This window comes from Lissotriton vulgaris, unplaced genomic scaffold (assembly GCF_964263255.1).
Source record: "Lissotriton vulgaris unplaced genomic scaffold, aLisVul1.2 SCAFFOLD_905, whole genome shotgun sequence".
Classification (NCBI taxonomy): domain Eukaryota; kingdom Metazoa; phylum Chordata; class Amphibia; order Caudata; family Salamandridae; genus Lissotriton; species Lissotriton vulgaris.
Genome location: NW_028255199.1, coordinates 505767 through 526974, shown reverse-complemented (window position 1 = coordinate 526974; position 21208 = coordinate 505767). Strand labels below are relative to the sequence as shown.

At 51.0% G+C, this 21208-nt stretch overlaps 1 protein-coding gene across 1 annotated transcript in view; it reads left to right on the top strand.

Moving 5' to 3' along the window:
- AHCY (adenosylhomocysteinase) overlaps positions 1 to 21208 on the top strand; it is a 124497-nt gene that overhangs the window by 85991 nt on the left and 17298 nt on the right. The window contains exon 9 of the mRNA XM_086951910.1: positions 9686 to 9880. Coding sequence (XP_086808036.1) covers positions 9686 to 9880 — 195 coding nt within the window. The remainder of the gene's footprint in view (positions 1 to 9685; positions 9881 to 21208) is intronic.

The window sequence follows — 21208 nt, the reverse complement described above, 5'->3', positions numbered from 1 at the left end:
GCCTAAGAGATCCTCACAGTGCCTACGACAGACATTAGAAACAGCCCCGCACCTGTGAGCAAGCAACAGCTTTCTGGTGGGGTCTGCTGTGTGAAAACGGCAACGTGGCCACTACCGCTGGAACCCTATTCACTTGTAGCTGAACACAGCTGGTGAAGAATCAATTCTGCATACCAAGACTTCCGGCACCTCTGATCCAGGTAACCCAGAACTGCCTGCTTTGCCTGAGCCCTGGGACTTCCAAAACTCTGACTCCCCCTGGAGTAGAACTTCCCCTGAACTCTGAGCGACCGTTGTCCCCTAAAACTTTGTAGTGGGGTGTTGCTTCTATTGACCGCGACGGTGAATGTGTTGGCTGTACTCCGCTATCGTACCCTATACTTTTCTTCCCCTTAACTGCGACCATCTCTCCCACAGGTCTCTGCCTGACTGGATTGACTGCTGTTGAAAACCTGTAAACATTTGTCTTGCACTGCATTTGGGTATAAACAGACCTACAAAGCATTTATTAACAGGTGAACTAAGGTCGATTTCTTAAAAATATGTATAAAGATGCAATTTTATTTTTCTGAATTGGTCTCAGATGTATTCTTTTATGTCATTTATTGCCTCTGTGTGTGACAATAAGTGTTAAGCACTACCCTCTAACTACTACTAATTATCTGCTTTTACATCTGCATGCCTATTGGGAATCCACTGGACTTTTTGCATAGTGTACCTCATTTTAGTGCACTATATAGAGCCAATATCCTACAATGGGGGTCGAGGACCCTATGCCAGAAGGCACTATGCCTCTGGAACTTGTGGACCATCAAAAACATTGTGGTGATAAACCACCTGGTAGAACCTTGATTGGCAGAGCGGACAAGTTTAGCCATTAAATGTGCAATGGTAGCAGTTTTGCGTTGGAATTTCCAAGACAGGTCTTGCTCGGAGACTCGTGTCTATGGTGAACCTCTAGACTCCTGTGGCTTTCTGCCGATACCTCTCCGGCTCAGAGTTCTGAAAAAGATCAGTATCGACTGAGCATACGTGACTCGTGTGGGCCCCCAATTGGGCATGCAGATTATCTTATCCAGAGTTCCTGTGCATGAGCATCTGTATGATTAGGTTGCTTCCCTTGGAGGATTCTGCACCTGGGACTTCGCAATCTCAACCTTCATGCATGGAAATTGAATGGTGTCAGTTGAACTCATTCTGCCTTCTTTCAGAGATGGTTGATGACATCTTGGCAGCCTAGCATTACCTCAACAAAGACAGTTGTATGCCTGTTAAAACAAATGTGTGGCTTGTTGAGGCACATAACATCATATTGACCCCTCCAGTCAGTTATTTGATATTTTATTTGTTTTATCACACCCGAAAAGGCTTTGCTCTGGGCATAGGTAAAGGTTCTCTTTTGGCTCTTTCCAGCCTTTTTGTAGTTGCTGTATCAGCCCGGGTTCTTTAAATCTCTAAATAGATGTGTGTTTTGGAAGGCGTACATCTGTTTCATCCCTATGTCATGCCACAGTGGGACCTTGATTTGGTCCTCACATATTTTTTTTTTTAACGTCATTTTTATTGCATCACCAATATAAATGTACAGACAATATATTCAGCAATAATAACACAACATGTACAGGCTTAGTGTGGTCCAGTCGATCTCCATCCGGGAGGTTCACCTCGATCTCGGCGCGGGCGACCTCATCCCTGGCCATATCTTGTGACTCCTTACAATGTCCGACCGCGTCCTCAAGCACATAACCCTGGGATGCTTTTGTGGTTTTCACCCCTCCCCCTCCCCAAATTTCGGTACCCCAACATCCCTCCAAAACAGCCTCCTACCCGCCCTCCCCCGTGGTCGCTCTGCACTTGGTTAATAGTGTAAAAATGTCCGGTGTGTTGCAGGAGGAAGTAATCTTTCACTAAGGTGTGTTCTCCTGTGTAATGTTAGGGTCTGCTCCATCTAGGTCGCTCTCGCCATCCTGCCCCTCATCGTCCACATCCCGGAGCGCCTGCACCATCACCTCCCATGCAGTCGCCCTTTCCAGTGCCTTCTCGTCGTTCAACCTCCAGGCCAGCTGGTATCGTAGGGTACTTTCACACGCGGCCCATCTCAGACACTCCCCATACCATCTTTTATACGTGGGCCCCACTCTGGACTTCCAGTTTCTTGTGATCTCTCGCTTGGCCAGGATAAGCCCTAGATCTATAAACTTACTAGTCATCTTATTCCTAGGTGTGTGCGGGAACCAATGAAGGACGCCAACTGCTTTAGTAAACTGGATATCCCTGTCCGTCGCGGCGTTAAGGGCCCGCCCGACTTCCTGCCAATAATCGCCCAAAGAGGGGCAATCCCACAGCATATGACACAAATCCGCCCCAGCCGTGTTACATCTGGGGCAAGCAGCGTCGGTCGCCCCAAAATACCGTTGGATTTTCCCGGGGGTGAGGTATGCCCTGTGAATGACATAAAAGTGAATCAATTGGAACCTGGCATTCCTCGAGCTCTTCCGTGCCCGCCTTAGCAACTGGCCCCAGGTCGTGTCTGGTATCTCCACCTGGAGGTCCAGCTCCCACTTGGCCTTCAGGGCTGCCAAAGGCTGCAAGGCCTCCCGCTGCATCCTAGAGTACAGGCACGTGACAGCCTTAAAGGTTCCCGCCGCCATCATGGCGTACTGGCAGGCCATCGAGGTGCCCGGTTCCTGCAGCCCTTCCCCCCAGTGGGCTCGCATGGCGCCCGTGACTGCTGCGTGTAGCAAGTAGTCGCCCCTCGGGAGGTCAAATTGCTCCTGCAGGTCCCGAAACGGCAGCAACACCCCATCTTCGTAGAGGTCACCCAGCATTTGTATTCCCGCCTCCTCCCATCCTAGCAAGCGCGACCAGTCTCCTCCATGTGGGAGGGCGGTGACCATTCCCAGCGGTATTTCGGGGGCATACATAAGGCGGACACCCGCCCGCTTACGGGCCCGGTCCCAGCAAAGCCGGAACGTCTGCTCCTCGACCGTCAGGTCTCCCACCCGGAGTTTCTGGTGCAGCGTAATATAGGCCAGAACGTGTCGCGGGGTGCCTTCCACTCTCGCGTCTTCGGGGCCTCTATACACTCTCGCCACCTCCTGAGTAAAAGTCTGCAGCTGCGCGGCTAGGTAATATCCTTCGAAATCCGGCACTGCCATACCTCCTTCATCTTTGGGGCGCAACAGCGTGTCGAGCGCTATGCGCCTCCTACCCGTGCCCCACAAGAACGCTATGACCAGTGACCTCAGGTGTTTGAAAACAGAGCTCGGGACCCATACCGGTAGTGTCCTAAAATAGTACAAAAGCCTGGGCAGGGCTATCATTTTAAGCAGGGAAATTCTACCAGCCAGGGAGAGCGGCAGAGTCGCCCAGAAGTCCATGGACCCCCGCAGGGCGTTAATACAGCGAGTGATGTTGCCATCCAGTAGGTCGGACGGGGCGTGGTAAACATAGACCCCCAAATAATGCAGACAGCGCGGTTCCCACCGGAGTTCCTGAGCAGTAAGTGGACACGGTTCTCCCGGCCTCAGGGGAAACAGACAGGATTTAGGCCAGTTGACCCTCAGGCCCGACAACCTACCGAACTGCCCCAGTAGCCGCCGCGCCCCCTGGAGCTCGGAGCCCGCATCGGCCAAAAACATCAGCAAGTCATCTGCGTACAGGGAGATGAAGTGCGGCCTCCCCCTAAATGACAAACCTGCGTAGTGGCGGCCCAGTCTGGCTTCCGCAGCGAAGGGTTCCATTGCCAACGCGAACAGGAGCGGGGATAGGGAACAACCCTGTCTAGTGCCACGCCTAATCGGGTATTGTCTCGAGATCAGTGTGCCCACCCGGACCCTCGCTACCGCCTCGGTATAGAGGACCTTGGTCCACCTTATATATCCGTCCCCCAGCCCGAAGCGACGCATCACCTCATACAAGTATCCCCATTCGAGGCTGTCAAATGCCTTCTCAATATCAATGGATAGGACAAATGGGGAGACGGCGTCCGGCCAGTCCGCACCCATCAGTCTCGTGAGTCTACGGATGTTATGGGTGGTGTTGCGCGTCGGAATGAAACCGCACTGGTCACCGTGAACCAGGCCTGTCATGTGTACCAGCAATCTGTTGCCCAGAATTTTACTGAGGATCTTGTAGTCCGTTGTCAACATAGACAACGGACGATACGAGGATAGCGCCGCACCCTCTCTGCCCGGTTTCAAGAGCGGGATCATGAGAGCCTCGCACATGGAGCCCGGGAGTCGGCCCTTCTCCTGTGCCTCGTTGTACACCTCGCGCAGCCGTGGTGCAAGGTACTCTAGGTATTTGCCATAAAATTCGATCGGTAGTCCGTCAAGGCCCGGGGTCTTGTTCCTAGCCATCTGTTTTACAGCACAACCTATTTCTCCAAGAGAGATGGGCCGCCCTAGCTCTTCTGCCTCCGAGTCCTCCACTCGCGGCAACTGTAACCCGTCCAAGAACTCCTCAAGCTCCTCCGCCCCTCCCGTTCCACCACTCTCATAGAGCCCCTCATAATAAGCACGAAACTTATTCAGGATCCCGGGTTGAGTGCGGCAGGGCTCCTCCCCTGGCTCCTGGATCCCCATGATCGGCACTCCCCCCCGGACTGGGTTAGCAAGCCAAGCCAACATCGACCCCGCCTTATCACCTTCCGCATGCGCCCTTGTCATGTACGCCTTGTGGTCGAAGCTACGCAGCCGCTCTAGCTCTACCGCCAGCCCCTCCCGTGCCCCGCTAAGCCCCTCCTGCAGTTCAGGGTGATTCGGGCGCCTCTTCTCGAAATCCCTCAGCCGTGTCTCAGCCTTATCCAAGTCATCCAACAGAGTCTTCCTAGCCCCTGCCGCGTGTCCAATACAGTGTCCCCGCACCACCACCTTGAACGCATCCCATTCAACCGCCCTCGTGGAGGCCGAGCCACTGTTCTCCTCAAAATACCTCTCAATGCGCTCACTCAGGGCCTCCCTGAACAACAAATCGTCCAGGGTGTCAGGTTGCAGGCGCCATGTTGGCACGCAGTTAAGTCACCATCCATTCCAGAGACATCAACAAGGGGTTGTGGTCTGATATCGTCCTGGCCAAGTATTCCGCCCCTCCCACCGCGGGGAGCACACACTTCGAACAAAGAAAAGCATCCAGCCTCACATGCAAGTCATGCAGGTGCGAGTGAAAGGAATAGTCCCTAGCGGTGGGGTGCAACGCCCTCCATGCATCCGTGAGGGCCCAGCTCTCTTGCCATTCCAACCTACGCTTGGCGACCCTATGTACTGGGGACGCGCGCAGCGGGGGATGGGACCTATCTAGGAACACATCCTCAACCGAGTTGAAGTCCCCCCCCAAGAGGACCGGCCCTGCCAAATAACCCGCCAATTTGCCCGAGATGGTAGACAAGAAGGCGGGCAGGTCCACATTAGGAGCATACACATTACAGAGAGATATCACCCTGCCTCTCAGCCTCCCCTCCACCGCCACATATCTGCCCTCCGGGTCCACCGATGACTTTGAGACCTGGAAGGGGACCCCCGCCCGTATCCAAATCAATGCCCCCCTTGCAAATGCCGAAAATGTCGTGTAGAATAGCTGCCCCCTCCAGCGCCTTTGCAAAGCCGCCCCTTCTTGCTTATTTAGATGTGTCTCCTGCAGGAACGCTATATGAACCCCCCTACGCTTGAGGTACGCCTGAACTTTATGCCTGCGCGTCATGGACTGCATACCCCGCACATTCCAGGTCACACATTTCAACGCCCCAGTACTAGCCATCCCCCCCTACACAACCGGACCATACAGCAAAGAACAATGTCCGCATAAGTCCCGCGACCACGGGCCCACCCACCCTCTCCAAACGGGAAGCCGAACCCCTCCAACAACTACTACCCCCCGAGCCACCCTAACTGCTCGCAACTCCCACCCCCCCAGGACAGGCCCCCCCGCAACTGGAAGTACCCCCATCCAAACCAACACTCCCGACCACCCCTCAAGGAACGGTGGTAATGGTCGCAGTCCCCACTGCGATGACCTTAGGGGCCAGTAAGGCGCGGCTCAATGCGATAAGACCTTAAAACAAATCAGCCCCGCGCGCTCCACCCCACAATCCCCACATTACAGCTCCCCAAAACCTCAATCAATAATGGTCTACTGCTGCCGGCCCAGTGCCCCGGTGTCCAACCAACGAGTCCACTCCACCAGTTCAGTTCAACACGCCTCCAGTATCTCCCCCGAAGTCTGCGGTGTCACAATAGGGCCCCGGGCTCCACCAAATTCCGATTGTCCTGTCTCCGAGCCCGTGCCCGGGTCCTCCGATTCCGTGCCCTTCCCGGACTGAGTCCTGGCGGTCCTAGATAAGTCCACTACCGCCTGTAGCGCCGCCTGCCCTCCGCCTCCGTCTGCGACACCGAAGGTTTCCCGGTTCTTCTGCGGTTCCTCCTGATCCGTTGGGACTGCCTGATCGGCTTCGCCACCTTAGCCTCCTCCTCCCTGGCCTTAGCACCGTCCGTTCCCGCTTTATAAGTGTCCCACCAGTCCCAAGCGTCCGCAGAGGTCGTGAAGAATAATGATTTCTCATCCACCACCACTCTTAGCTTGGCAGGGAACAACAGGGAGTACTTGATGCCTTCCTGGCGGAGCTCCCGCTTGAGGGACAGGAAGTTCGCCCGGAGTCGCTGCGTCTCAAATGTGTAGTCCGGGAACATGGTGACTCTGTTGTTGTCCACTTGAAAGGGCCCTGCCTCTCTCGCCCTCTGTAAGAGCCAGTCTCTGTCCCGGTAATGGAGCAACTTGAACACCACCGGGCGAGGAGGAAGGCCCAAGGCTGGCGGGCGCGCTGGAACTCTATGTGCCCGTTCCAGGGAGAAGAAGGGGGACAGACCTTCTGGTGCCACCTCTGTCCGCAGCCAGTTATCAAGGTAGCCCACCATGTCGTCGCCTTCAATTTTTTCCGGCAGGCCCACTAGGCGTACGTTGTTGCGCCTGTTTCTGTTTTCTGCATCCTCGGCCCTCCTTTCCAGCACCTTCAGGCGGTCCATCACGTCTGCCATCTGGGCCTTCATCGTTTCTTGGCCTGGGGCTAATTCCTTAACCGTGATCTCCACGGATTTCACCCTGTCTTTAAGTTTGCCGTGGTCCGCCTTCAGGAGGCCCAAGCCCGTCGCCACCTGAGCTATATCTTGTTGCAGGGCGTCCTTCGTGGTGGCGATGGCCTCCAGGATACGATCCTGCATCCGCTGCAATGCCGCTTGGTCTCGCTCCGCTCCCTCCGCAGCCTCAGTATCGGTCGCGCCATCTCCCTTCCCCTTCGGCTTCCCCATCTGGGCCGGGTGGGCGGAGGTCTCCGAGTAAGTTCCTGGTCGCCCTCCGAGTGCCGTCGGGTTCCGTCCTCCGGCAGGGCTCCCGGGCCCAGCTTTGTCACCAAGAAGCAGGAAACACTGAGCGATCGCAGCCCGGCCAGCGCCAGACGTGCCAGGGGCCCGGGGCTCTCGTCACTGGGTCACTGCCGCACTGTCGTCGCCCCTACCAGGGGGCGGTCCTCAGCCACCGCCCGAGGGTGCGCCCAAAGTTCACTCGGCACCCGGGGAGAGGCGCGATGCGGCCGCCAACACCCCTGATTTGTCAAGGAGCAGTCCTCAGTGGGTCTCCGGGCAGATGTCTCCGTCACGTCCGATCTCATGCCCTCGCCGCCATCTTGGGGTCCGCGGCTTCTCGCCTGGGTTCAACTTTCAAAGTCGAAATACTGCTGTGGGATGGCTCGGTGTCGTCCTCCGTGGGCCCCGGACCCTCCGCAGTACCTTCCAGTACCGGATGGTATCGGTCACCTCGGGGTCCGATCAAATTTTCAGGATATTTTCCGGGATCGGGCACGGAGCTCCGAGCTCACGCTGCCTACCTCTTCGGCATCCAAGCCACGCCTTGGTCCTCACATATTTGATGTGTACTTCCTGTGAGCTGCTTCACTGCTGTCCTTTGCAACTTCTCACTCCCATGATGGTGCTCATTGTTTCCATAAAATCTTTTTTGCATGTAAGTGAGCTTCCAACTGTCAAACCTCCATACACCACCACATTCCCTGACAAATTGGTTCTGCAGTCCCAAGCACCCTCCTTGCTGAAAGTTGTGATGCCATTTCACGTTGGTCTGAATCTCACCGTACTGCTTTCTTTTCTCCACCTCATCCCTGTAAGGAGCAGGAGAACTCAATCACATGGACTCCAAAAGAGCACTGCGCTTGTACAGCAGTCATACCAGAGAACACCGGGTGGACGATAAGCTCTTTGTGGGGTTTGAACAGGGGGGGGGGGGAAGGCAAGTATTGGATGAAGAGGACCATCTCCCGCTGGATCAAGCTCTGTATGTAGATCTGCTAAATATTAGCTGAAAAGCAGCCCCTGAAAGGGCGGCATTGAAATTTCATCTGGAGACAAAGCTGCTACCACTGCGTTGGCACACAGAGTTCATGTCCTGAACATCTGTAAGGCAGCTATGTGGACATTTCTCCATATGTTCACATATGCTAAGGTCTGGATAGCCTGGTCCACTGAGAATGTCATTCCGCCCGCACAGTCCTAGAGGAGTTTTTGGCTTCAGTCTATTCACAGTCCCAACTCCAAAGAGGTACATCGCTTTGGTATCCCTTTAAAAGGTGTAGAATCAGCGGTTATAAATCTTTCAAAGTAACAAGTTTACTTACCTTTGGTAATGCTCTTTCTGGTAGAGACTAACTGCAGATTCCCCAATTTGCTGCTGAGGCTCTGCATCTAGGGATGTGGACAGACTCTGAAGCAACTGATGTAGTCATGTGGGAGGGGCGTGTACATATTCCTCTCCAGAGCAGAACAGCATCACTGCCGAGCCACATTGCAATGCTCAAGTCTTTGGATCCAGTTTGATGCATGGGGAGTAATCAAAAGGTGATCCATCTGCAGTTAGACTTTACCAGAAAGAGCGTTTCCAAAGTTAAGTAATTTGTTGTTCTTCCACTTTTACGAACAGTGCTGGCTCCACCTTCCGACTAAATTGTTCTTTGGTAAAATTCAAAGTTGTCAGGGTCATCCTGGAATGCAATTGCATAATCATAGCTAACGTTGTAAACCTAAAATGCATCTGTACTTACAACAGTGTTTTGGTCATACTAAAGGGTAACGGTTGCAAAAGGTTTTTTAAATGAAAAAAGACATTTATTTAAAATGATGTTCTCCACGATTGGTTCTTCACTACTTTCCATAATGCTGCCTGCCAAAACCTTGTCCCTCTGCTTGGGGATATTAAGCTTACCTTGTTTCTCAGGCAGATTGTTTTGTCCGTATTGATTGAATCAGTCCGGTTATTTTGATTAAACTGTAGGAAAGGTACGAAGCCTGAAGAGAAGTTGATAGTGTCTTTTTTTTTTTTAGTTGACACTAGTAGGAAAAATACTCTACTCCAGCATTTCGAGCCTCGATGTGGGAGGAGCTTGAACTATATAGACTAGACTGGCTATTGTGCAAAAAGTCACCATTAGAAGAAATTTAATTGGGATTAAAGTCCCAACCCCAGTCAAAATCTACTGGCTTTTCGTGCTGGTATTTATTCTTGATCTATTCTTGTAGGGAGAGACTGCCATTGTTCCAGCAATCAGTAAAAAGTAATCAATCTAAAAAATATTAGTCCAGTGCTCTGCCAGTGTATTTTATTGACCTCTTTTGTTCTTCATCTGTAGGTTGACCGTTACCAGCTAAAGAACAACCGGCACATAATCCTATTGGCAGAGGGCCGCTTGGTGAACTTGGGCTGCGCCATGGGTCACCCCAGCTTTGTCATGAGTAACTCCTTCACCAATCAGGTTTTGGCCCAGATAGAGCTATGGACTAATACAGAAAAGTACCCTGTAGGTGTGCATTTCCTGCCAAAGAAGGTGAGTTTGGCAAAGTTTTGAAGATTATTGGTTTCCTTTCAAAGGAACAGGGTGGTTTTATGCATTGGGGACTCTGCAAACAATTGCTGTGCTGGTTAGTTATAGATTTCCCGACTCTTGTAGCATGTCCACTTTTCTGACGGTGTAGCCCATGTTCAATGAATCAGTTTTACTGTGATGCTGCCCCAGATGACATGCAGAAAATCTTATCACCAATAATATATGCACATAAAAACATAATTGCATACATTTGAAAACCATAAATACTTATAAGTACTAAAGTTAGCATTAACACATAGAAATACATAGAAGACAAGAAAACCTTTATAGCATATCCATGTCATTATGTTAGTCCAAACTACAGCCAATCAGGCGCCAGCACCCCTCTAGAACCTTCTCCTCAGAGGCTCATGCCCTCAGATTTTCTATTGCACGTCATGTGAAGGGAGTCTCGATGACCATGCGCAGTATTATCCAAGGGAGGAGTCACCTATCTCGTGACTACAAAGACTTCTTCCAAGAAGACAACCTGCAATCATCCAAGCCCAACACCAGGTGGCGATCTATTGCTAAATGTAGGGCTCTGCAGCTCTACATGCCCAGAACAGATGCATACTGGTAAGTATCATTTTCCTTACTGCCTCTTTCCAGAGCATGAGGTAGGAAAATGTAAAATATGCAGGACTTCCTCCACCAAGACCCTTAAGGACAGGGAAGGGTGTATCCTCCTGTGGGTGCAGAGGTTGAAGGATAAGGATTCACCTCTTTCTGATGCAGAAAGCCTTGCGTCAGGTGTGTCTAGAGCCGCTTCTAAACGTAGCAGTGTGCAGGATTTGCCTTCTCCTTTCCTGAAAAAGAATAAACTTCAACTTCAGAAGGCTCCTGCTGTCTCCATCTCCTCCTGCTACGCCCCCGAGATCGTGCAAAATAGTAGACGAGAGCGTTGACGGTCGTTCCGACGACGAAATCTGCCGTCTCCAGCTCTCTGACGACGACTTGTGCCAGTGGGTCGTCGATTGCGGCTGCGTCGACTTAGTCAGTGTCGACGATGGTGTGTGAGCTACAAATCTCTCTCGTCGACGATCCCAATCTCATCGTCGACGTCTAAGAAGGCAATCTTGTCGATATCGAAATCTTTGTGGACACTTACTGTAAAGAGAGCCTCGTCCATCGACTGCTGTTGCGGCGGCTCCACCGACGGTGGCTCAGTCGACGGCGGCTTCGTCAAAGGCTGTGGTCTCGTCGACGGCTGATTCGTCGACTGCTGTGGTCTTGCCGTCGACTGTGGTTGTCCCGTCGACTATGTTAATGCTGTCAACGTCTACCTTCGCATCATTGCCTCTGGTGCCACTTTCTTCATCCGGATCTGGGGCTTCTGCTGTTGATCCTCTGCACCAATGGCGAGAGGTGCCTTTGGATCAGCTTCCACTTCCACATCATTCTCAGCCTCTGTCACCTTTTTGCCACGGGTTCAGAGCAGGACTCTGGTTCTGATGAGGGGGAAGATGATAGGTTCCGGGCAGCTCGAAGCCCTTCAGAGCTAGTCATTAAATGTCAAGACTGAGGCTGATCAGGTAGATACTTATTTTCATGAGGAACCTTCTGTTCAGGTTCCCCCTGCTCAAATACCACTTTCCCTCATTTCTAATCTCCAGTATATGCTAGAAGATTATAATAGACTATTTCCACCGTCTCACCAGGGGTCTCCTCCACCTACGGTGCCTGCAGCTACCACAGCTCCTCCCCCTGCTCCACTGCCACAGTGAGTTGCGCCCTCTGCAGCACAAACACCCTCTATTCAGGTCCATGTAACGGTTTATGAGGATGATGACCTTCGCCCAGATCGGGAAGACGGTGAAGTCGATGATGGGAACATGGTGGACTGGGACGACTATCAGATCCAGACACCGTCTCCGACACCTTCGGGTCCAGGGGATTCCCCTCCCGTGGATAAGGCTGGTTTTCACCATCTTCTGGAATGAGTGGTGCAGCATTTTAAACTTCCTATAGTTTTGAAGGATGACAACTGTTTTCTTTATGATTTAAAGAGTCAACCTTTTAAACCGGTCTGGACAGTACCCGTAATTGACTTCATTTGGAACAAGGGTGTCAAACTGATGCAGATGCCAAACTCTATTCCGGCATTTCTTCCTCGTTTGGAGAAGAAATACCGACAGCCCCAGGGTTCTCCAGCTTGCTTGGTAGCGCAGCCTAAACCTGATTCCGTGATCACCCAGGCGGCAGAGCGCCGTTCCAGGAACCAGCCTTATCCAATTACTGCTCCTCCTGACCGTGAGGGACGTCTTTTTGATGCCGTTGGCAAAAAATGTTCCACTATGGCTTCTACCACCGTGAGGGCTGCAAATTCTCTGGCAATTCTGGGGCACTACGACCGCCAGATGTGGTTGATTGTTAGCGACCTCATCCCTGAGCCCTCCAGAGCAGAGGCTCTCAAGATTCTTCAGGAGGGAGAGAGAGCGTCATCAGATTATCGACTGCTCTGTGGACATTGCGTGCACTGGTTTTCGTCAGTTTACGGGGGCAGCTGTTTTACGTAGTCCGGGCTGGCTTCGTTCCACATTTTTTCGCCAGGAGGTTCAGGCGAAAATCCTCTATGCCCTATGACGGCGAATCGCTTTTTGGCCAGCATGTGGAAGACGCACTTCAAACAATAAAAAAGGACACAAACGGCTCGTGCATTATGCACTTTGCAGTTTTACAAACGGCCTTTTCGTGGTGCGCGCAGACGCAACACCTCCTTTTCGCGGTGGATCCAACCAGTACCACTCCTACGGGCAAGGATATCAAAGATATTCCTCAGTCACAGCAGTCCTATTGGCAGCAGTCTACCAAGTCTTACAGAAGAAAGTCTTTCAACAGAGGCTCCGCTTCTAAGAAGCAATGACTTTCCTTCCCTGCTCAAAGTTGGAGGTCGAATCTCCCTTTTCTTTTCCAATTGGTCTTCAATCACCTCGGACCGTTGGGTGCTGGACGTTGTATCAAAAGGACTTGCTTTGGAGTTTAAGTACCCTCCAACCGCACCACCAACTGGTCCACCTCCGGCTCACCTCGGGGAGCTCTTACGACAAATTCGACTCCTGATTCAGCAAGGTGCCATCGAAGTGGTTCCCAAGTCTCAGAAGGGGATGGGATTCTATTACCGGTTTTTCCTTGTCCTCAAGAAGTCTGGCGAATGGCGTCCGATCCTAGGCTTAAGAGCCCTGATCAAGTACCTGAAGTGCCAATCCTTCTGCATGCTCACACTCGCGGATGTTCTCTGCTTTCTCTCGAAGGACGATTTCATGACCACCATCTATATCCAGGACGCTTATTTCCACATGCCGATGCTTCCAAAACATCCGGAAGTACCTGCGCTTCTGGGTAGAGCGCAGAGACTTTCAATTCAAGTTTCTGTCTTTCAGCCTTTGCTCTGCCCCTCGCGTCTTAACGAAAGTCCTGGCTTCGGTGGTGGCATATCTACGTTTGAAGGGAGTTCAAATTTTTCCCTACCTGGACGACTGTCTCATCCAGTCGCAATCTCGTCATCGGGCGTCTCTGGACACTCAATTCAGTCACTCTATTCCACTCCCTTGGTCTCTCCATCACCGAGAAGTCTCAGGTCGATCCAGCTCCATGCAGGACCTTTCTAGGGGCCACTCTGAATACTTCACTGGCAAAGGCATTCGTGTCTCACAAGCGTCTGCTGCGGATTCTACGCCTAGTGGCTCTCATCTGTTCAAAAGGGTCTGTTTCATTTCGTTTATTGAAGTCTTTTCTTGGGATGGTGTCCTCCTGCATCTCCCTAATCCCAAATTGCAGGCTCGAGTCTCCCGATTCAGGAGGAACTGGACAAACAGTGGCATCAGGTCACCGGTTCTTTCAACGATCTGGTCCTGGTGACTGCTCGGATCAGATCCGCTCTCCAATGGTGGGCTCAAACGTCAAACATCGCTGCACTTCTTTCCTAACCATCGCTCCAGAGCTCGTCCTTACCACAGATGCCTCCCTGGAAGGTTAAGGCGCACATCTTCAGGGGCAATCCATAAAGGGCAAGTGGACCCTGTCTCAACGTTCCTGGCACATCAACAGACTGGAACTAATGGCCATTTTCCTGGTGCTCAAGTTTTTACATCTTCTCCAGGGAGAATCAGTGCTCATTCAAACAGCCAATACTACCAGTATGCACTATGTAAGCAAGCAGGGCAGCACCAAGTCACTGCTCCTTTCACAGCTGGCACAAAGCATCTGGGACTGGGCACTCTGTCGCCAAATCACTGACAGCGGTTCACCTACCAGGCATCTCCAACATCCTAGCGGACTCCCTCAGCAGGTCAGCGTCCTCGACCTACGAGTGGGAGTTGCATCAGCCGACTTTATACTTCATCTTTCGGCTGTGGGGTTGCCCGGACATCTTATTGCGAGCCCTGTGAACCGGAAATGCCACTCTTATGCAAGTTGGCTTCCCCATCAAGGGTCCTGCAGGAATGCCCTTTTGATGGACTGGTGCAATCTGTTCGCCTACGCTTTTCTGCCAATTCCGCTGGTTCCTCAAGTGTTGTGGAAGATGCGGAGACAGCCGTGCCACATTCTCCTGATCGCTCCCAGATGGCCTCGACAAGCGTGGTTCTCGGAACTGCTGCTTCTCTCAGTGCGAACCCATCCTCCATCATCGAGCTGATTTCCTCACAATGGACAAGGGTCAGGGCTGTCATCCGGACCCCATCTCTCTCAAATTATCGTCCTGGAACATGAACACCTTGAATTTGCCCACTTGAACATTTCGCCAGCATATAGAGAGGTTCTGGCCAATGCGAGAGCTCCGTCCAAAGTAAAGACTTACAAGCTAAAGTGGAAAAGGTTCTGACACTGGTGTGCATCTGCCAACATCCATCCAGTGCACTCCTCTCCTGCTCAGCGTCTGCCGTTCTTTCTCCAATTGGCTCAATCAGGACTTTCCCACTTCACTTTGAAGGTCTTCCTAGCGGCAATATCCTGTATCCGGCAGGATGGATCTTCCTCTCTCTACTCCTCCAGAGTCATTCAGCAGTTTTTCAAGGGGCTGTTCAGGATGTTCCCACCCCCCGCGTCCTCCTCCTACCTGGCATCTCAATGTTTTGGTGCAATTGATGAAGGTGCCTTTTGAGCCAATCCACAAAGCGAATTTAAAATTTTTGACCAGGAAGGTGGCCCTTCTTGCTTTGACCTCACGTTGCGTGAGTGATATCCACGCCTTTACCCTTCAGCCTCCTTTCCTTCAATTCAAATCGGACTGTGTTGTACTTCGCACCAACCAGTCATTTATGCCTAAGGTGGCAACTGATTTTCACCTCCATGAACCAGTGTTCTTAAAGACTTTCTTTGCTAATCCCCAATCTCCAGTGGAGCATCGTGTGCATTCTTTGGATGTTAAAAGATGCTTTAAATTCTGCATCGACAGGACAGCGCCCTTTCGTAGGTCTGATCAACTGTTTGTTGCTTATGGACGCATGCACAAGGGGCGTGCTGATACCAAGCCAACTATAGCACGTTGGATTTCCTCCACTATTTCCTTCTGTCATCGAGCCAGCCTCTTCAGTCTACATTGAGGGCTCATTCCACCATGGTGATGTCATCCTCTACTGCCCTGTTTGCTGGTATGCCGATTCATCAAATATGCGGAGCAGCCACGTGGTCCAGCAGGCACACTTTCACGAAGCACTACTGCCTTGAGACGATCAACGAAGCTGATTCAGCAGTGGGCCAAGCGGTGCTTCATAATCTTTTTAAATAAGGTGAGCCTCTTTCCTTCCCTCCGCCTGTACAGTCTTTTACTATTATCGGTCTGGCAGCTTATTTCATTTCATAGCATTTTCATGCTAATGCACTGCTATTTTGTCTTGCGGCCAGCTATTACTGCTCACTATTCTATTCAAGCATGTGAATCTATGAAAGACACCCCAATACTGGAGAAGAACAATTGTTACCTGTAAACTGTGGTTCTCCAGTATTGGTGTCTTTCATAGATTCACATGTGACCCACCCACCTCCCCTCAGAGGCTCGCTTCTCCTCCTACACTTTTGTCACTCTTGTGCTATGAAAATCTGAGGGCCTGAGCCTCAGAGGAGAAGGTTCTAGAGGGGCGCTGGCGCCTGATTGGCTTTAGTTTGGACTAACATAATGACCTGGATATGCTATAAAGGTTTTCTTGTCTTCTATGTATCCCTATGTGTTAATGCTAACCTTAGTACTTATGGTTTTTGAATGTATGTAATTATGTTTTTAAAGACTTGTTATTGGTTTATTGCTATTTTATTTACTGTGGGGCTCCCACTTCGACGACAGGGAATATTCAAGCATGTGAATCTATGAAAGACACCAATACTGGAGAACCACCGTTTACGGGTAATTAACAATTGTTCTTACTGGCCCCTGCCCCAGTACCACCAACCACTCCAGTTCATAGATTTTAGGCCTGTTTTACATTCCATTTTGCCCCTGTTTTACGTTATAGTTTGCCCCTATTTTACATTATAGTTTGCCCCTGTTTTACATTAGTTTGCCTGTATTTTTGTAAATCAACTGAATGATAACTCAGTGTTCGAGGCATGTGGGCTGCTGAATTCATATCTGTGCATAGATCGCCGCCTAGTGTTTGGTCCGGATGATTGCACATTGTTGTCCTGGGAGAGTCTTTGAAGTATCACGAGATAGGTGGCTCCTCCCCCGGACTACAGTGCGCATGGGCATCCTCTCCATCCTCAGATTGTTGTTTTACGCCATTGGGTTCGGATGTACTTTACTTTACTCAAGTTCTCTAACTTTTCTAAAGGCCTTCGGGGTCGTCGGTTTTGTTATTTTGATCGGTGCCGAGTTATTATTCCAGTTATTCTACAGCAAGGCGTACAAGAGAGCCGTGCTGCCTTTTCGACACCAGAGGCCCGATAGTCGATGGAAAGGAGCCCGTTCAAACGATGCCCCCTTTGTAACTCGAAGTACCCGCACATCGATGTACACCCTGTGTGCAACAAGTACTTATCACCGGAGCACAATGAGGACAATTGTCTAGCTTGTGCTCGATTCAGGTGGAAGAAGACGCCTAGGCTCTGACGCGCAGCGAGGCAGATGATGGCAAAGCCAGCGCCCGACCCTGTGAATATCTTCGATGAAGACGACGATGAAGCCGTCAAGACTGAGGATCCAGAACAGCAGTCGGATCCCGGTTCGGAGCATGGCTCCACCTATTATGAAGACAACGAAGAGGACGTCGACTATGAATTAGTCTTCGAGGTAAGGGATGACTTATCACCCATCGGAGCCGTAGATGACTCAAGCGATGAACCAGGCCCGACAGTGGTTACAGGGCCCAAAACAGACACAAAGGCTTCCAAGGGCTCCGGTCGAGGCATCGCCAGAAGGCCTTAGCCAAGATCATGACGAACATTCTATAGCCCCGCGTCTCGGCCCGGCTAAGAATATATCAAACGAGCCATCGGTCGAACTACTTAAAGCGAAACCGAAAGCAATCGAGCCGAAACTGCTGAAGACAGTCTTCGGGTCGAAGGGTTCGAACCCATCGGATTCGACGAAGTAAACAAGTTTTGACGCACCTGGAGGGTCACAATCAAAGGATGTCGACCCGAAGGTCGGTCCGCTGAAATCCATCAATAACGTCAAGCATGTCGAACCAACAAGGTTGACGTCGACTGACAGCGGCACAAACAAGGGACTCGTCTCGGAAGGTTCTCGATCCGAAGCATCGAGTCGACAAGCCACAGCTCGCAAAGGCCTCGAGCCGAAATCCACAAGCGGCTCGAAGGAGCACGTTGAGTCGAGGCAGAAGAGCGCGCCTCCCACGCAACTGGCGGCGAAGTCTACGCAGAGCCAAAAACACGTTGGCGAAAAGGCAAAGTCGGTCGGACCTGTATCGACGCCATCCCCGAAGGTCAGCCTGTCTAAAGACACTATGCCTCCGATGAAATTTGGACTGCCCCCGACTGCACGCCCTAAGGCGCTCGATCTGAAACCCGGAATCGAACCACCTAAGGTGTCGATGGGAAAGAGGAGTCATTCTCTAGAAGAGGACATTGTGTACCAAGAGCCCTCCTATGATGAGCAGTCCAAGCTACGTATCGACTCCGACTCTAGCAGGCTTACTATTTATCAAAGGAAAATCAGGTCTGAAAATCCTCTTGAATCATATAAAATCCCACTCAAAAAGAAAAGGGATTCTTCTACATTGCCTGTCCTTTTTGAGACTGTGCGGGACCATGGCCAAGACACTTATGCATACTCACCCACACTTTCTAATGAAGATATGGAGTAGGACTATGATGAACAATATAATTACCCTGCGGACACGGATCAGGATGACCAGACTCAAGCCTGGACAGACCCTGTTGACCTGGGGTAGTCAGACTATTCCTGACACTCCTGCTTATCCTATCAAAACTTCGCCAACAGAGGATGCAGCTGCGTTTAACGCATTATTAGAAAGGGCAGCACAAAATCATGATGTGGAAATGCATGCTGACCCATTTAAAGAGGACTTCCTATTTGACACTTTCTCCACTTCAGAGAAATCAGTTAAGACATTGCCAATGCTGAAAGGTGTCCTTAAACACGCAGGAGACATTTTCAAAGAAACCACAAGAGCAAGGGTTGTTAACCCCAGGATTGAAAGAAAATACAGACCGGCGCCTGTGGACCCTACATATATTAAGGGACAGCTGCCATTGGACTCTTTGGTGGTTTCAAATGCTCATAAGCGTGCCAACTCACAAACTACTGGTGATGCCCCTCCTTCAGGCAAGGGGTCAAAAATATTAGAAGCTTCTGGAAAGAGTAGCTGCTCAAGCAGCTAATATCTGGAGAATTTCTAATACACAGGCCCTATTAGCCAGATACGATACTGCGCATTATGACACTAGAGCAACTGCTACAACATTTGCCTGATGTCTACAAAGAGGGAGCAGAAACACTGATACAAGAAGGGAAACTCATATCCAACGCATCCAATAAATGTGCGCTTGACACAGCAGACACTGCAGCCAGGGCCATTAACACAAGTGTCATGCTCAGGAGGCATGCTTGGTTACGCATCTCTGGGTTCAAACCTGAGATTCAAACCACATTATTCAATCCGCCTGTGAACCCTGATTTTTTTTTTTATTTGGTCCTGATGTGGACACAATATTAGAGAAAATTAAGACAGACAGCCAAGTCTATGGGTGCCCTGCAGTCACAACAATTCAGAGGAGGCTCCTTTCGTCGCTCCGGTAACAGGAGCTACACAAGGCCAAGCATCCCAGCAGACTCCATACAATAAAGGGAGCACGCAAACCACCTATAATAAGAATAGAGGTGGATACCGTGGGAATAGCAGCAAAGGCAGAGGACGAGGGAATAACACCAGATCCTCCGCCAATACTAAACAGTGACATCTTGTCACTGCCCCCAGACCATGTAACACCGGTCGGGGGAAGATTACAACCGTTCCTGCCAGTCTGGGAGAGCATTGCCACAGACAGGTGGGTGAGACAACTTATTCAGTACGGCTATTGTCTAGAGCTAACCTCCACTCCACCCAACATACCCCCAAGACACCGTCCTATGTCCGCAGAGCACATACACTTATTGCAGCAAGAGGTCATCAGCATGCTGCAAAAAGGGGCCATAGAACTCGTACCTATAGAACAGGGTACAGGGGTATACTCGCTGTACTTCTTAATTCCCAAAAAGGACGGGTCTCTCAGGCCAATACTGGACCTCAGGCCCCTAAGTCAATACATCTTGTCAGAACATTTTCACATGCTCACATTACAGCAGGTTCTACCATTACTCAGTCAGGGAGATTTCCTCGCAACACTAGACCTAAAAGATGCCTATTTCCACATACCGATACATCCGGCACACAGGAAATATCTCAGGTTTACCATACAGAATCAGCACTACCAGTTCAAGGTTCTGCCTTTCGGGGTGACAACAGCCCCCAGGGTGTTTACCAAGTGCCTGGCGACAGTGGCTGCACACCTACGGAGACAGCATATTCACGTCATCCTATATCGGGACGACTGGCTTATCCAAGCAAAGTCAGCCCAGCAGTGTGCCAGCCACATGTCCCGCACCATTCACCTCCTACATAGCCTCGGATTCTTGTTAAACTACCCAAAGTCTAATCTTCAACCCGCCCACGTACAACAGTACCTGGGAGCGACAATAAACACTCTGGCAGCAAAGGCACAGCCAAACTCAGCAAGAATCAACAGCATTCAATTACTGATTCGAAAATTCAGACCTCAACACTCGCTCCCAGCGCGGGTGTTTATGCAGTTGATAGGCATGATGGCCTCCTGCATCTTCATAGTCCCTCACACGAGAGTACATATGCGTCCGCTTCAGGAGTGCTTAGCATGGCAGTGGAACCAGGCTCAAGGACAATTGAAGGACCTAGTGTTGGTGACCGGTCGTGCATACCACTCTCTGCATTGGTGGAACCCACAAAACCTTTGCAAGGGACGACCGTTCCAAAAGCCTGTACCACAAATAGTGCTTACGACTGATGCATCTCTCCTGGGATGGGGAGCGCATGTCCTCAATTACACAGTGCAGTGACTGTGGACGACACAGCAAAACAAGATGCACATCAACCTGCTGAAACTGATGGCAATCTTCATGGCACTGAAGGCGTTCAAGGTACATTTGTGCAACAAAGTCGTGTTGATCCGGACGGACAACATGACTGCCATGTACTACATACAAAAGCAGGGAGGGACACACTCTCCACAGTTGTCACATCTAGCGCAAAGCATGTGGAAGTGGGCCATTCAGAGAAACATATTCCTCATGGCGGAACACCTCCCAGGCAGGGACAACCAGATGGCAGATCTGCTCAGCAGACACAGCCACCAAATGCACGAGTGGGAGATTCATCCCTCGGTGCTACAACCGTACTTCCAGCAGTGGGGTCACCCAGACATAGACCTGTTCGCCATCAGGGAAAATGCAAAATGCCAAAGCTTCGCCGCCAGGTTTCCACATCCGCAGTCTCCGGGCAATGCGATATGGATGAACTGGTCAGGCAGTTTTGCGTATGCTTTTCCCCCATCCCCGCTCATACCGCTAGTAGCACGCAAACTGCGACAACACTCCATGACACTCATCCTAGTTGCTCCAACGTGGGCGAGGCAACCATGGTACACCACGTTCCTGGAACTTTCCGTGGTGCCTCATCAAAGGCTGCGGCTGACACCCAGTCTTTTAACGCAGAGCCATTGAGACATTCAGCACCTAGATCTGCAGCAGTTGAACCTTGCGATCTGGCTCCTGAAGTCATAGAATTTGGTTACCTA